The sequence below is a fragment of the Pristiophorus japonicus genome, chromosome 18, assembly GCF_044704955.1.
Source record: "Pristiophorus japonicus isolate sPriJap1 chromosome 18, sPriJap1.hap1, whole genome shotgun sequence".
Classification (NCBI taxonomy): Eukaryota; Metazoa; Chordata; class Chondrichthyes; family Pristiophoridae; genus Pristiophorus; species Pristiophorus japonicus.
Genome location: NC_091994.1, coordinates 24,916,448 through 24,935,063, shown reverse-complemented (window position 1 = coordinate 24,935,063; position 18,616 = coordinate 24,916,448). Strand labels below are relative to the sequence as shown.

The following is an 18,616-nucleotide window of genomic DNA, read 5'->3' as shown; positions in this document are numbered from 1 at the left end:
ATTAATCACTACCTCAGGCTCATTGAGAAATAGTTATGATGTTGTACACAATTTGGGCTGAATAGTAAACAGCTTATTTTAAAACAGCTTATTCCACTTTTCAAACTGTTATGCAAAGGGCAAGTTCTGTTCAATTCTGTGACAAGGACATCATGATGTAGGTAGTAATGTAACAAGGCTGGCTGATAATGGCATTCTCCAAAAGCATGTATATACTGTAGCTTTACACGGACTTTTTCTACAACATGGTACAGTTTCCCACTATTGAGCACATATTATATAGAATTAATATTGTCATGCGTTACAAAGAAAGTTCCAACAATTTTTATTACAGTTCCAACAATTTACAGTATCAAAACCGTAACTGGTTTGATGTTGCCATATGTAATACAGACAACTCCACTTGATATCAATCTGAATAATTCTGCTAATGCTTCAGAATGGTTTTTGCCTCTGAATGATTTTTTTTTCTATTCCTTTCAATGGAAATAACTTCTTAATCAGAAGAACTTGTAAACAAATCATTTTTCCACTTCTAATTAATCAAATCTGATGGTGAGAATGCAGAAGTGTAGATCACCTGAATGGATCAACTACTATTTATTGCCTCCTCCCCCTTCCATCTACCTTCCTGTTGCTAAAAACCACCTTGAACTATATTATGCCAGCAGGAGGGTAAAAGCAGCTTTCAAAATATTTGGGTGGCTAAACCCTTCTCACTAACCCAACCCTTGTGTGGTAGCTTCACTCATACTTACCAATACCAGAGATTCCCCAATAGTGGATACTGAATTTGGAGCTAAAATATGTTCATAAAGTGAGCCAACTGTCTGTGTAAAAGTGCTGAAGAGACAGTTGGCACCTTTCTACCATTCAGACCTTTAAAGTGGACCATCTAGGCTCTTTATTTTCTTCATCATTCTCCCTTCCATGATTGTTCTGAAATCTTGCTGGAGTATGGCTCATTGGGTACCAGGTACTCTTCATTTACCAAGATAGTCATTGTTTATGAGCAAGACATCCCAAAAAATGTTTCAAGGTAATTAAATTATGGGGAGAATCACAGCCGAGCCCTACTATTACAAGCTTTAGATCCGTCTCAGATATTCTTTTGGATACAGCAGTGTTGGTCACTCCCGTAAGTGGTTTGAGTGTCCTAACTTCAGGATGCATCTGTACTGCCCAATATCAAATGATATGATCGTGTAATACAAGGGTGTAACAATAGGATCCCTTTATGGCCTGAAGTGGGCAATCTTGCTTGTGCCTTCACACCCATTTCTCCAAGCCAACCAGGAGAATTGAGAAACACTTGGAGAAATGAGGCCAGCTGCATATCATTAAGCTGCATAATTCAACAGACAGCATGTGAGTATATAGAGTAACAATCAAAGCAAAACCTTACTTAACTCAAACTCATTGCTCTCCGTGAAAAATGGGGGAAATAATAAACCACATGCCCACTCACTTTTTGCTTGCTGACTTAATTGTTTTGGGCGTTCTTTCCTTTCTGGTCAATTTTCAATTGCCAACCTTGATCCCGTACACATTTGCTCCATCCACCTTCAGGCCAGGAACTGTATCTTAAAGTTCTTGGATCAAAACTTTGTTTCCCCTGCCATGGGTGTTCTCTTCTTTTCTGTTAATTCTAACCCTGTGAAGCAGAGGATCAATGTTTCTCACATCTTTCCATACAGGTTCACCAGCAACCAAACTGACTATCCCTCTCCCAAGAGTAGATTCTCTGCAGACACCTCGTGCTATGAATAGAATCGCCCTGACCACAATGGAACAACTGATGAATTGCTTCATGCCCCTGTCATTCTGCCTAATGCACCTGACACGACCCAAAATATCCTCCTTGTACGAGTCTGAAATAGATCGTAGGTTGGGACATTCTCCAAACTGGCTCACCTGACTTGAATACACATTCTTCAATGCGTACAGCCTGTCACCTTCCTTTTTCAACCTATCCAAATTCACTTTGCTTTAAAATATAAATCTTAAACATAATTCAATCCCAAAATGCTTTCAGTGAAGAGCAAAATGATCAAAATCCAGAAATATAGCACCAACACTATCCTCACCTGACATCCTCATGTGCACTTACAGCAATGGGCTGTGGATAGCAAACAGGTGTGGAAGGTTTGGCCAATTTCCCCATCCTAACCCAGTGATGCTGAACTCAATTATTTTGCCACCACAGTTGTCCCAGTTGAGATCAACTAACTCCGCACAGATAAAGGATTGAACCTGGGATGTTTCCGATCTGTAGGGCTTAGCTAGCTGCTCACTAAATAAACTCACTAAATAAACAAGCAGGAAAGTTGGGAGCTTTTTAATACTTAATTTTACAGTTTCCGTAGTTGGCTTTAAAGGGTGCAGTTAGGGGAAAAAGTAATGGCGTATAATTTGCGGTGAGCAGCAAAGCAAAGACGTTCGCCAGTGGCCTCAACGAAAGCTGCCCACAAAGATCTCACAATCTCTATAGCAAGAAGTTTGGCTTTTTCGACGTGCAATTCAGATTAGTGCAGTTTAGTGGGTTTTTTCATAGCGCGAGCTGCTGTGACGTCAATAAGCTGTCTAAGCAGCCAATCACAATGCAGAATTCTCTGAGCCAGGAAACAGGAAGTGAAGAAGCTCCTTTTATTGTGTTTTTAAAAAAATGTTAGAGGGAGCAAAACAAAGATTGGGGCTCTCACATGGGGAAAAGGTAAACCTGAAATAAATATGAAGAAACTTTAAAAGAAATATAATTTTTTATAAGTTTCTTAAAAATTTACATTTTCATTATAATGGAGAATTTTGACACTCCACAAAATTAAAGCAGCTTTTCAGAGCCATAACATTTGTTTAGCAGCCAATATGCTGTTAAAACCCCCGTTACACCTAATCCAACAAGGTCTAACTTTTAATGGAGTATTTAAAAACGATATTACTGCAGAAAAACCCACATTTTCATCAGTTTCACTAATTTCACTGATTACACTGATTGCCGCTATAGGGGTGGGTGTGTGTGTGAGGGGGGGGGAGGGGGGGGCAGCCAGTAGTGGAGTAGTGATTGACTGACCCCAAATTCAGGATTTAGCACATGTGCATCCTAACATGGAAATCCTGAAGTTGCGGTCAGTTTGAAAGGGGTAATAACAGCGCATCGAGCTGTTTGATCACTATTATTACCCACCGCAAATTGCGGGCCAATGTAAGAATATGCACAATGCCACATACTTGTCGGGTAATTGTAATCATCATCTTTATACTTGCGGCTCAGTGGGTGGCACTCTCACCACTGAGTCAGAAGGTTGTGGGTTCAAGTCCAGCGACTTGAGCACGTAATCGAGGCTAGCACTGCAGTGCAATACTGAGGGAATGCTGTACTGTCGGAGTTGCCGTCGGTCTTTCGGATGAGATTTCAAATCGTGGCCACTTCTACCTTCGCAGGTGGATGTAAAAGATCCCAGGACACTCTTTCAAAGCTGAGAAGGCAGAAGTGGCCACGATTTTTGTGCTGGGGAAAATATTTATACCTCAAACAACGACACTTAAAACAACAGATTTCACAAAAGCAAAATACTGCGGATGCTTGAATCCGAAATAAAGACAGAAAATGCTGGAAATCTCAGGAGGTCAGGCAGCATCTGTGGAGGGAAACAGAGTTAACGTTTCAGGTCGATGACCCTTCGTCAGAATGAAGGCTTCTGACAAAGGATCGTCAACCTGAAAGATTATCTGGTCATTTATCTCGATGCTGTTTTGGGACCTTGCTGTGCCTAATGCCGCATTTAGGACATCACAAGGGTGACTACGCTTCAAAAGTATTTCATTGGCTGTAAAGCGCTTTGGGACATCCTGTAGTCGTGAAAGGCGCTATATAAATGCAATTGCTTTCTTTACTTTTTTTGCCTACATCATATGCAACTGAGCAGTATGAAGGTGCCCTTGCACAGTACCTTCTGTCGAGTAGCTAACATTTGGGTTCCAGCCAGGCAGAACCATTGCTTGTCTCCTGCCTGGCTGGAATTCTGAAGAGAGTGCGCTGAGAAACTCTGGTTACAAGCATGCTCTGAGCTCTCGACCGACTTTTCGCAATGCAGATGTTTGGAGGACAGGGATGAGAGAACTCCTCCTCCCTTGACAATTAAATCGAGATCAGGTCTACAAAGTGCATATCAGGTTTGACACCGGGCTGGACTTGCATGCTCTGATGTGTCGGTGTCAAACTGAAATGGTGTCAGTCGTCAACATCCTGGGGGTCACGTCCCCCATCAGTGGGATGAGGACCAGACTCCGGATTGACAGTGCTTCCCACCAACGCTAAACTTTCAATGTAAATGCACCCTGCAAATCTCTCCTCCAGATGCGCAAACAACCAATGCAAAATCTCCATCTGTGTAGCCAATACATAACTGCATGAATCCCGAGTCTTAACATGTTGTCCAGACTCTGCGCCCAGCCCAATTGTTGCTGATCTATTTACAATGTACACGATTCTTGTCACTTAATTTCATTTTGAAAACAATGAGCTTTTCTAACAGGTGTGAAATATATTTCACCAAGGCAAGGAATTAGAAAATGAACGGAATCAAGTTCGAGTTTGATTTGTACCCGTTGTAGCACTTTCATTGACAGGAGAAATAAATGTGCTATATATTTATGAAACTGAGAGAAATGCCAGGCACACTTACAACGTGTCATACGATCAGCACTCGAGTCCTAATCAAATTGCTACCCGTCCAGATGTCTCTCTCGCTGGAAATAATTTCCAAATCACCTGTTAAAGGCCACTGCAGCGGTGATCCAGTTCGTATGATTAGTTTTTGCTAATACATTAGATATAATGTGTTCCTTCTGCATATACCTCTGAACAATATTGAATATGAATGTGTTGCAATGCTGCATGGTGAGGAGTTTTATATGTAGATCCCCGCATACACATATCATCGAAATACATCTAGTGTGACATTCCATTCGGTGGTAAATAAGCTGTATTTACATTCTGAAGATGTTAATTGACTTCCTAGGAAACGCACAATTTGAAAACTCACTACTTACACACCTTTGGCTGAGAGTGATTAATGGGGACAATGATGCCCGCTTCTTGTACTGCAGCCATCTCAGCCTTTCTATGAATAACCGACTACTTCCTTGCTGTAAAGGAGTCCTCACTATTTGTACTATTCCGTAGATACCGGTAATAAATGTTGAAAAGCTTTCTTCTGACCTTTTTGGATTCAAATAACTCAAAACTGCAACACGGTCTTATTAGGGTTAAGGTGCAATGTAGAGATGGGGCTGGTCTTGTGAAAGGGGCCAGATATCCATTTCTGCTTCTAGTTTCTGTGTAGCCTAAATTGCCAAATATCTTCTACCCGGTTTTGCTAAAGTATGCTGTGTAACGCGAGAGACCACTAACATAGTTCGAAATTCACTCTGTGAAAAGAAGTCAAGATTTCAGATTTTTCACCTGAATCAGAATGAAACTGTTGATTTACTCTGGATTTGACCCGCTTGCCAGAACGGATATCATCTTCTCGGCAGGCTCTCTCTTCAACTTTATGATAGAATGAATTTCGCTTGATTTATTTTTCTCAATGTAAATTTATCATGAGGATTCCTCTCACTTGTTGTTCTGTTTATTTCCAAATGATATTTGTATCCAATTGTTTCTCTCTTCTCTTATTTCTTATCGTATCACAGTTTACAAGACACTGGTGTCATGTATGTGTTCAAACTGTGTAGTGCAGCCAGTAATATTTACAACTGTTTAATTCACCATTAAAACATTGCAATTAATTCCGTCTTGTTTGACGCAATTACTGAAGATGTTAGTAAATTAGTTAGTTAGTTAGTAACTGTGGTTGAATCTGGCTACGAGTTAAATATTCCAGAGTTAGTATTACAGCCTAAATTGTTAGTCGCCTGTGAATGTTGCAATGCCCGTGTGTTGATTGTCACGACACAATTAACACGCTGTTTAACACGCATCTTTCATCTTGAAATGGTTGAGGAGACTTCTAAAAACTTCTAAAAGCAGAATTCTTATTGTCGGATATTCTCAATTGCTAGAATTAAGTGTGATACTTTATCATTACTAAATATGTAACAGGTGGATATATGTGCGCGGTTTATGCACGGACAGATGCATGTGTAACTGAAACTGCAAAATTCGCAAAATATATCTTTACAGAAAATATTACACTTTGACCAACTATCTTTGCTATATCAGATAGATTCAATAAGTTTATCAAATAATAAACTTTTGTCCATGTTTGTTTTTATATATTTTGGAGGCTTTTTAAAAAACGGCAATTGCCTATTCCGAGAACATGGCTGGATTACACTGGATTGTTGAAATAACGTCGAGTGGAACTTTACTCCAGATATTAAATAATTCAAAATTAGTTAAAATAAATCAAAAGAATATTTCGAACTTTTTTTTCGGAAAGCACTTCACGGTTGTGAAGAATCTTCAAGTTTACACCAGATCGGATTGTATCTGAAAATGAAGGGCTGCAAACAGGCCATTAAAACTGCAGACTATGTTTACGTATTTATTTAATAATACCATACATTTCACTTCTGCCGTCCGCCGGTTAAATAATAGTAGCGAAAAAAAGAGTTGAACAACTCGCCTTTCATAGTTATGTTAGGATTCCAATGGCTTCTGCTGTGTGTGTTAAACCTGCAAAAAAACGCAGGGCTCCTAGTGTGACATTTTCACACAAAAAAAGTTAGAAATGGGGAGAAAGTTGAAAAAAACAAAGAGCTAATAGCACCATCAGCCTCTTACAGGACATACTGATTAAATTGAGCAGCTACACTGTAAGCTGGATTTCTGTAGTAATTCAACAGAATTTTTATTTCAGCTTTCTAGTTTTGGAACGAATCTCCTGTTAGACCTGCCTCCCTCCCCCGGCCGGGACATACAAGTATGCACATTCGTTAGAATACATGTGAAACATTATTTGAAGAATATTGCAACACATGGTTATTAGAATATGAGTTAAGAAATACCCCCCGTGGTTCGTTTTATTAATAATGCATTAAAAGAATTACTTAATAGAAGAGGTCAGATAAAACTGGTCTCTTTAGTTTTGAGCATCTTTGAAGTGCTGGGAATTGTGTCCTTGTGGGATTACATAGTTCTCCGTTAAAATCTCCTTCATTTGGGTAATGTTACAAAATGTAGTAATAATGTTGAATTTTTGAGCCGAAGTTTGCACAGTCGCTGTGTGAGCAGAAATATAATCGGATAGAAATCTATTATTATTTGATCAACTTTGTGGTACTCATTCGAAGCCAGTGAACTTCAAGGCTTCAGACAGTTTTGATATGGGGTGGGAGGTTCATTGGCAGCGGTACTGGACATTTTCTTTGAGTTTATAAAAAGAAGGGTTCGAGGGATTGATTGGCCACTGAATCGTTCCCTCCAAAAAAACACGGCATTATCTATTTTTATAAATTTTACAATTCCCAGGATAGGAGTTTCACAGCGTCTTATAAAATCCCCGATTATGCCCCTTTCAAAGGTCCCCAGGTTAAAATTGCTGCTAGAAGAATATAATCAACCAATATATTCGCCGCACATTCCGGCATCAGCTGAAAAACTTAAACTCACAGTAGGCGCTAAAAGCTGCAGCTCTCTCTCATGTTTCATTTAATCTATTCTTTTGATTTTACTCTCACAGCAGAATCTAAATTCTGTCCTAACCAACTATTCAATACACGCAGAAAGGTAAAGACAACCGTACATCACAACCAACAACTGCCCAGCGAAATTGTTAAAGTCATGTCTACTAAAATATTTGAATTTTCTCCTTAAATTCAAATAGTTGTTAGCGAAAATAACGAGTGCTATCTTGTGATTTCACCCAGCGCTTATTCGTGTGAAGATGGAAGTGAGGCGGTACGTTAAAAACTGTTTCAGAAAGACAAGGAGGGTTTTCAGTAACATGATACTCTCGCGCTTTATAGCCAAGATCTCCCGTCCCTATCCCTTTGTAATTTAATGAGCGAAACCTCATTAAGTATTATCTCCCAATTAGATTTTGCAAATCTGGGAAAGGTGCAATTGTCCCATCCGAAGTTCCGTTTGAATATCCCCCTTTAAATGTGGACTTTGAACAATCTTCTGGCATGGTTAACATTCATTTTAACACATTATGGTACGTGTAATGACCGTCATTGAGAAAATAGCCGCTCTCACAATTTTGATTACAGTTTTTGTGTTCTGTGGAATAAGGCAGCCAGCCCTTAGTTATCCTGAAGTTACAAAACCCCGGGTAGAACAATTTTCAGAATGCTCTGCATGAATTAAAATAGTTTAATAAGAGGGTATTAAATAATGCATTGCCACGAGAATCCAAAGTCACCACATTGTAAACCAGTTCTGTTTAAACAATAGATTTATTCGGTATTGCTGGATTCAAATCAATTAGACATCTGGCTAATCATTTGTTATAGCATACAATTCAAGTCAATGTATTGAGCATTTGAATTTAAATAATTTGAAGAGTGTTCTGCTAATACTGTAAAAGTTAGAATGCTCAGTTTGTCTTCCATGTGAGCGTTTTTAATATGCTTGTAGAATATTCGTGAAATCGGATTAATTTATGAAGAGATTTCTTTTCGCAATGCTGACCAGGGTTTTCTAAGGCACAACCAATAAAACCTGATTTTCCTTAACAAAAAGGAGAACAGCGTGAAAAAAATGCAGCCTAAAGGTCTGTATGTAAAATCAATAAGTCCTATTTTAGTCAGATGCAAAGACGTTAAATACATTGAGAAAGGCAGACGGAGCTGGTCTTTACAATATGACAATTCGCAATGTCCGCAGACTAAATGTTTTTTTTTAAATAAACCAGGAATACAAGATACAGCCCTAGTCTTTATTATTCACATTCATATTTACTTTAAAAGTGTTTAACTCCTTGACACGTTAAATATTTAATTGCAGCGAGCGCTTGTAATTTATGTATCTATTTACTAAATGAGTGCACAGTTCATGCGAGTTGCTGGTATAATATAGTTTCTACTGCTAACCATCAAGTTTTGATAACATTTCTCTCGCCGTTAAATCCTTCAGTGGCTTCACATAAATGGAATTGATCTGTAAAATATAAGTGTGCAATTTCTCCCTTTATGTCCAGACTCAGTAGAATAGAAGAACTCCAAATACAATACTTTTGCGACGTTATTTGTGCAATGAACCCCATTGTGCAACACAACAACCCGCACATTGATTATTCTTCTACTTAAAAGATAATGCATGGAAATAAATTGAACCCTTTTGCTGGGAAATGTTTAATACTTGGTGCATAACATTTAAAACTTGTTAACATAATACTTTAAAAAAAGATTATTCACACTGATCTAAGAGTTTACCTTGATACTTTGTTGATGCCAACTGCCTCTTCGTGGAGTTTGTGGTTTGTGTATTGAATATGCTAACACGTTGGAGAATCTTTCAACAAGAATATTTAGTAATTCTGTAGATAGAGGTTGCTTAGTTCCTTATTAAAATATATATCGACTTTATTAATAAATAATGTTCGCTACGATTCCGATTAATTCTTGAAAGTCTTGCGTATAATTAAATGCAGTAATATTTAATTATAAGCACCTTGCTCGGAAAGTACATGCAATACCAGAACAATCATTTCTCCCCCTTCCATGACCGAACTGATTTTTATACAAGCAGCTCATTTCTATTTTCTCAAACCTGAATATCTGACATTTCATAGGCGCTCAGCTCAAATCATATCATTCAAATATTTCCCAGGAATTCTGCAGATGCAAACATGTCTTAGTTTCGGTCCACCTGAGGACAATTTCTGGCAACATTCGTGGAGTTAAAGGGGACGAAGGGAGGTTGGCAAGGAAAGTCCACTGCAATGTCAATAGATACGCTGTCGATATTAAAGTACAAGGCTCAATTTCCAGCAGAAATGGATATTTTATCAAGTAGCAAAGCACTTTCGACAGTGTGTAGATCTTTATCAACAAGACATAGCAGGTGAACGCACCAAGAAGTGCTCTATGTTTTTAAAAAGTGTCTGCAGCGGGATAAAAGCGGAAAATGATTTCCATTACTAACCAGATATATATAGAAATATCTCTGCACTTGGCATGAAATGTATATTTTATAAATCATATCATACATGGAGTGTTAATAGTTATACACATGGCCCTAGGATGCTCTCGCTCCCTTTTTAGTTTCTGTACCTAAAACTATTTGTCGAGACTTTTCATTGAATATTGATACAGAATCTCTTCCCTTAGGCGTTAGAAAAAGCTTTTACGAATTATACAACATGAAACACGATTAATTGTCGTTTAACTTTTATTTGTATTTCTTTCTTCAAACATGCCCCATATGCACATGTGGCCTGGCTCATGGCTTCACGTGTTGCGTGATATTTTATGAATTGCGCCAGTTTGCCCAAGCATGTTGGATGGCAGAAACTGGCACTCATCTTGTGTTAAAGACGATATTAGTCACATAAGCGTTTTCCTGAGTACTTTTGCTCCTTGTTTTCTCGAAGAACCATCTAAATGCCAAAAGATCGATAGCTGGAAAGGGACGCCCATTACTTAAATCACCCACTGTTAGTTAATACACACCATCTTTAAAATCGAGAATGGAATTCAGTGCTCTCAAAAGTAAAATATTTTGGCTGTGACTTATTAAGGAACTATTGCTTTCGAAATCAACGCGTTCCCCTGCTTTAAATGCTGCGGTGCAATTTTAACATTAACGACGCTTTAAATAAATATGAGCCCTCATTACTTTTGGGGTTTTATTTTAACAGAATTATTTTAACTTGTTCCAAAGAAGTAAAACAAAGTGAGGCAGTGCTGAAGACTGAAATGTTCACTTTTCCCTCCCAATGTCAGCCTAAAGACAAACTAACAAAAGGGAAGGACCTGATTGAAACAGGACATCAAATAGTATCATACTTATTTTTAATAAAAGAAGCCGTTTGAACTTCCTGTATGATGAATATTCTAAAACGTGGCGAATTTTTGTTATATTATATAGCGTCTAGAGATAAACAAGGCCACACCTCTGGCCCATTTATCCTGTTAAATAAACACATCTAAATAGTCTGTAGTTCCTTCAGCCGTTTCCCAGCAAACATCTTTCCATACTTAACGCTGCCAAGTCAGGTGGAATTAATGAGGGCCTCCAAATCTTTGGCCACTTGAAGATAACATGCAAGAACAGTTACTACTTCTTACCTGCGTGTATTAATTACAGCCTCAAAAGTGCTTATATCACAACAAGGTATAAATGGATCAAGCCCTATTTCATAATCCTTTGATAGTTACCCTACAGTGTACAATAAATTCCCTGTACCGTGATTCGAACTTGCAAACATTTCTCCTCGCCGTTGTTTTTTTTTACAAATTACTCAGTGTTAACAGTACATAAACATCCGGCGGGTTAAGATGTCACTCTGTATACGTGGGTGTTTTACATCACCATGTTGCTGTATGTAAAACACACTTACTTTACCAGCTATTTGCATAAAAGCACCAACACTACTGGGACTTGTAAGCTGTATATAGTGGACAAACGATTTCATGGAAATTCACTTACAGATATAATAATGTGCAACAGAACTTTAAAAAAAATCGGGCTTCGTGGGGAATCACATGCAGCAATATTAATGAGACTTTAATGGCGACTTATTAATCTCTGTAATTGCACTGCTGCATAAGATGGTAGCAATTTGTATAGGTGATGTAAATACAGGAGAACAGGGTATCTATGGATGCATATGATGTTCTGTACTTCATTTTAAAAGGGTTTAATTTCTGTTTCTTGTTAAGATAGTTATGCAGTCTCCATTTCCAACGATACCCAGTGTAATATGAAGGGTGTGCAATTATCATAGTCACAGTCTCGCGTTAAAACGCTAGGATTGACTCCGACTTGTTTGGACTGGTTATGTAGAGGCCGAATTTGAGAGTTAAAGATGGAACACTCGGGGTGCGGAATTACCCCGATGTCCCTGCTCTAGACACGGCAACAGCGGGAAAGCGAACAACGCGAATGAAAGTTACACGGATTGCACCGACAGCCCGTGGAAACACCTGTTTACTTACCGGGGGAAAGTTCTTTTTGGTAAGAAATAATTGAAGCAGATCTGGGTTTTTTTCTCCCCCACAGATAATTCCGAGATGAATTTGCTGGGTCTGGAGAAGAGGCGGATAAGAATTAACCCGAGCCAGGGCGAACAAGCAGAGAGAAACGATCAATACCCAGCCGGGCCATCGCAGCTGCCAGATGGTTAGGAGATAAAAAGCACAACCAAACTGTTTCTATCAGGGCCCTCGTCAGCTTGCGATCACTTAAACAGGGAGAAATAAGGAGTCCGGTTACATGCAAATTTGAATCAACAATTACAACTCCGTACTTTTAAGTGAATGCTAATAAGACATCAAGGCATATTTTTTGCAGAAATCATTCGGTGTGCGGAATTTCTTCTCTCAATGATCAGAAATCAGATCAGCTGAAACAGCAGCTTCTTAGGAAGAAATTGTTTTAAAACGTTAGATTTCTTTTGGAATGTCCCATTTGCAAATATTAGTTCAGCAAATGCAGCGACACGCTGTAGCCTCGTTAATGATTAGAGTTTAATTAATTAAAACGCCAAGTGATGGCCATCTTTTTGAAGTAAGGACCAGAATAGGGATCCAACCTTTTTTTTAAAGGGGCCTAACAAGGGCCTTTCACTGACATTATATCATCCTACTGTAATTCCACACTGTAAATCAATGACATTTAATATGAAGTGAGTGTTCAAAGTTGCACTACCCCTTTTCATTAAAAAAAACAACTTATTGTAATAATGGGAAATGACCAATGTTTTTATCCGTTCTGTTCTCTGATTTTCAGCACATTTGGCTGCGCTTTGGCTAATGATATCTTATCGATTTGGGCGAAGCAATGAGGTGTTGCAGGTCCCTGCTTGAATGAAGAGCGCATTCAGCTTGCTAAATTATATTTTGTTAATTATAAAACGGGGGACGAAGAAATAACGAGGGGTTTGGCTGCTCTTCCCAAGAAGCAAGTGATGAAAGGGACTACCACACGAGTTTACTGCAGCACAATTAAACAGGAGCGATAACATTCTTGCCATAGAATCACCATTATCCTGGATTTGCATCTAATTGAGCCAAATTCATTGCAATCAAGTAGCACTTTTGCACTGTTTAAAATGATCGAGGAGAAATAAAGAAAGCAATGCTCGCATTGCCTGCACGTCTGGTAATATTGGTACTGCGTTCGATATTGATTGTAACAGAAATGAACAAATTGTTAATGAGCAAATTGAACTAAAAAAATTCAGAGTCTCCACATCTGGAAGCTGAGCTACAGAACCTAAGAGGGAGAAACACCCCAGGTACAGGTGGAGGCAAGCTGCAAATCAAAAGTTCTGCTACAGCCCATCCCTCTCACTTTTAAAGCTCACAGTTCTTAAATCAGGAATGCAACGTGTTGAGGCTACATTTTGAAACTGTCAGATTTCCAAGTAGCCCGTTCACCACTCATCGTTCAAACCAAACCACACGAAGCACATTTTTAAAAAAAAGAGTTTCTATAAACTTCTCTTTGAGGGGGTGGGTGAATGACAGGGGCGACGAATACAGTGTGAGAGAATCTCGTGCATTGTAGGAACTGTGTCCAGGGCATTTAGAATATCCTACACATAAGTGCATCTGCGATTATTCTCCGTTGCTCTAGACTTCTGCATATCCTGAAATTTGTGCTGTTAAAATGTATGGTTATTGTTGTAATGTTCAGTAAATAGCAGTTCAAGTTGTGGAGCTGTTTGAAAACCTTCGACCTAAGTATATTCAAGATCAAAGCGTTCTCATCTGGATTTTTGTACTTCTTTATGTTGCAAATCCTCGGCAAGTCCCTTAATGCAATATTTTCATGCTGTTACCACTGGTTACAGCTCTGACTCCCCAAAGACCTTCTTTTGCCCCGATCCCAATACCACAGGTCAGAATTTGTCCTTCACACGTCAGCCAGGAGGTTTTAATCAACTCATTTGGCGTTTACAAATGGCACTAAAACCACTGAGCTATTCCGCCAAAATTAGCAGGTTTTAATGGGGAGAGCGCAATTGTGGATTGTTTTCCAATGGGCAGTAAGCAGAACAGTTAGACACCACAGCATAATACAGCCCCTTAGGTACTCTCAACCGATTGCAAATTAAACACTGTATTTGCAAGGTAAATAATCCCCGCCCACACCAAGTTCAAATAAAAGTTAATTTATCAAGCGCTAAGTTTATATCCCTGTGAGTTGTTTGATTGGTATCGTGCGATGGAACTGAAGATCTGTTTTCCAATTTTAATCAGCGCGTTATTTCCCTATTGCTGGCATCTATCAATATAAGTGATAAAATGTTACTGATAACTTGCTCCTCCAAATGCTGCCAAGTGTTGTTAGTAAATAGGCCTTTCGGTGGTATTTTGAAGTTTGTGTTGTATCTGTACTTCTGGGGCAGCTGCGAATGTTTCATATTCGAACGATTGATTGGAGCAGTGGCAGATTTGTGTAAAAAGACTCCTAAGTGTTGGCAAATACTGTATTAACAATCGAGGTGTGTTAAGAGCAGTGATTATGAACTGCCTCACAACACCTCAATAAATGCACTGATGTCGACGCCCCGGGCTAAAGATTTGAGGAAACTGTAAACATTTAAGTGATGGACTTTCTCCCAAATGATAAAGCACTTCGTAAAATATACTAAAATTGCTCAAATGTTGCCATCAGACTTGCTACGTGTGCCCCCATTAAAACTACAATATCTAAGGATGTTGGTTTGAATTTAAGACATGATAGATAGCTAGCTAGATAGAATGTAATCTATGTTACTGAAAGGAAATATTACTGAAAGTTTTGAATGTGTTCTGCATCAAAAAACATGTCAACTATCTCAATCTTAAGCATCAAAAGGCTTGATATTGAATCCTAAGATCCAGTCATCTTAACAATCTCGAAAAGTATAGATTCCAATTGCCCAGTCAATGATCTTTGACTACCAACGTGTACTTCTTTCTAAGATGCTTAAATTACCTAAATATTTTAATAATTGTTCCATCAAACAATATTGTCCTTAAGTTTTAATATTCAATTTGAGCTGTTTTTTCTTAGATATCAAACTGATACAGTAAATGTTACAGATGGAACTTTCTTTTCCATAATGATACCCGTTGTCAGTTATACAACTCATTCCAGGTCTAAAGTCATTTGCTTAGAATCAACCAGCCAGAGATAGCTGTGTGCTGTGGTTAATTAGGAGCCGACCGTCAGCCCGCAGCTATATATAGCGAGTTTAAAGTGAGGTGCTGTAGTCCGTTATCAGATCAGGGAGTTCTGAACCTATAATGCATCCTTAGATAATTGAAATCGTGCATTGTTTGATCTGAAACTTCCAGTTTTATAAAGCGAACGCATTGGTAGGAGAAAAGCTCCGGAAGTTCAGTAATGAGATGTGGGACTGCTGACGTCAAGGTTGGCTGTGAGATTGCGCACTGACACTCTGGCTCCCTCTGTCTCTCCCCAATCTGCAGCCGTTAAACATCAGCCCTAGGACCAGCACATCAGTCAGAGAGGCGATCGGAGCGAGCCCGTAACACAGAATTCGAGAATCCGAGCCTACACAATGCTCAATCGAACGGATGAGTAAGGTATTGATGCCTAACCAGTACAGCAAACATGGAGCTTACAATGGAGAATATTGGGAATATCCACGGCGTGACCCAATCAAGCGACCTGATGAACAGTTCTCACAATCGCCAGGCTTCTCACCGTAACCTCACCTCCCACGGCCGGCCTGCCATGGTGTCGAGCATGGCTTCCATCCTGGAAGGAGGCGACTACCGACCGGAGCACAGCTTGTCTGGCCCCCTGCACCCCGCCATGAGCATGTCCTGCGAGAGCCCACCTGGGATGAGTCTGAGCAGCACTTACACCACGCTGACGCCCCTCCAGCACCTGCCACCGATCTCGACGGTGTCTGACAAATTCCACCACCCCCATCACCATCACCACCACCATCACCACCATCCGCACCAGAGATTGCCTGGCAATGTCAGTGGCAGCTTCACCCTCATGCGAGACGAGAGGGGCTTGCCATCCATGGGCAACCTCTACAGCCCTTACCACAAGGACATGGCGACCATGGGCCAGCCGCTGTCCCCTCTCTCCAACGGACTGGGCACTTTGCACAACTCTCAGCAGCCCCTGACCCCTTACGGCGGACACATGGCAAACGAGAAGATGCTGTCTCCGAATGGCTTTGATTCGCACGCCACGATGCTCGGCAGGGGCGACGACCACCTTGCCAGGGGGCTGGCGGGACCAGGAGCCGGGATGATGGCCCATCTGAACGGGATGCACCATCACGGCCATCACCACGGGCAGACCAACGGCTCCATGCTGGCGTCCGAGCGCGATCGTCAGGCGTCGGTGTCCGGATCTCAAGGCAACAGCTCGAACCAAGTCGAGGAGATCAACACCAAGGAGGTGGCCCAGAGGATCACAGCCGAGCTGAAGCGCTACAGCATCCCCCAGGCCATTTTTGCACAGCGAATCCTGTGCCGGTCGCAGGGGACCCTCTCAGACCTGCTGAGGAACCCCAAACCCTGGAGTAAACTCAAATCCGGCCGGGAGACCTTCAGGAGGATGTGGAAGTGGCTTCAGGAGCCTGAATTCCAAAGAATGTCTGCCCTAAGGCTTGCAGGTAGGACGGGCAGTATACAGAGCTTCAGTCGATTTCTTTATATGCCGGTTTTTTAAAACATATAATGCAAACTTAAAACACACAAACGCAACAAATACAGAAAACTTTGTGTAGAATACGGAATGACTTCCCTTTATATAAAATGGAGGAAATGTTTCAACATATATTTCCACAATTTTTATATATTAATTTTCCTCTTATTTTATTTATCGCTTTGTATTTCTTTGTCTCTCTGTTTGACATTGTGTGTGTGTGCGCGCATTACACACACACGCACACATTCATGGTGTTCTCTATTCCTCTCACACTCGTTATTTTACTATAGGATCCCCAGGGGTTTCCCCATTATTGTCCTTTTCTCTTCCCCTCCCCCATGTTTAGCATATGTAAATATGGTAATAATTATCTGCTGCAGAAATAGAGTTACCTCACAGATATAAAAGTAGATGTGCTGTTACCTGTTCCAAACATTGCTGCTGTCACACAGAAAGGCCAATTTTTTATTTAATCTCCCATTCTCCCCCATATACGATATATCGAGGGAACTCTTTCTGTCCATTAGATGATTTGTATCGATAAACACATAGCAAATTTGTTTCCAGCAGATTAACTCATTCATACTGAAAGAAAGGGATTGTGTCCATTATCCCAGCTGCGTTTTGCTTTTAGAAATAGTGGTAACATATTATCTTGATTATTGGGTAGAAAATAGCTTGAGAAATTTGAATGGGACTCATATCACGCTACGTTTTATTAAGGACAGTTGGTGTATATACTTGATATGAAATACGTAATTTCTATTCTATTTGTACAATGAACTATTTATTTCTGTAACTGAATGACATGCATGCTTTAATGGCCTTTTAAAATGAGTTGTGGGCCACCTAGCGTGGTCATTGTGACAATGTATTTAGTGTACCCACCATCTCTTGGACCCTCTCTGACACATTTAGCCGCCTTTTCTGCCCATTAAGTAGAAGCACGAATCTTCAGTACAGTACTGTCCTCAGGTGTATAATCCATGTGGACCCACGTGTCCCACAATTTACCTGCCCCTTAATTAGGTGCGAATCGAGGCATCTTTTAGTTACAGTCAATGCGCTATTGAAAAGCAGTTAATGTAATGCAGATTGCATTGGTTTTACAAGACTCTGATAAATAAAGATTTAAACTATCCTGAATTGGCTTTTTAAGTGTCTCTGTTGTTAAACTCAATCGAGCGTTTGTGTTTTATTTCTGTTCCAAAATGTAGTATGGGAGAGTTGGGACAAATTAGCACAATGGAGGTAAATGTTACTGGATTTAGTAACATATACAGAAATGAAATGCAAACATTTTAAACTAAGCGTTTGACAAGAATACAGAGTCTAGCCACTGAGCTGCGATATATATTTTTAATTATAGCATTTTCATTTTCCAGTGGCTATTTTCTTAGCACAGCGCTGATAGAACTTGGCGAGTCTTATACCACATTTTGAGATCTCCTGTTAAATGGTAATAAACCCTCTGTGCCATAATCTAGCCTAACCACTATATTAGTATATGTGGTATGCATTGTTGCCAGGACATATTCATCTGCTGAACGATGATGGACGTGATGCAGTGTGTAACATTTTCCTTGAAGGATATCCTTGATTCAAGATTCTTTGTTATCCCAATCTCTGCACCAACAATCAGATCAGATGCAAGTACTTTGGGATTTAGACATTTCAGGGCCTTTTTTAACGTATTACTTGTACTAGAATAATTGTTGATTTCCTATTTGGAATCTTTTGTTCCATATGATCATAAAGGGGCTTGGGAATGTCGGCGCAATGTCCTACTAGTGATATTAAGATATGCATATG

At 39.8% G+C, this 18,616-nt stretch overlaps 1 protein-coding gene across 1 annotated transcript in view; it reads left to right on the top strand.

The window, feature by feature from the left end:
* Positions 1-15,742: 15,742 nt before the first annotated feature.
* Positions 15,743-18,616, top strand: part of LOC139229165 (hepatocyte nuclear factor 6-like) — a 99,133-nt gene continuing 96,259 nt past the window's right edge. The window contains exon 1 of the mRNA XM_070860825.1: positions 15,743-16,769. Coding sequence (XP_070716926.1) covers positions 15,743-16,769 — 1,027 coding nt within the window. The remainder of the gene's footprint in view (positions 16,770-18,616) is intronic.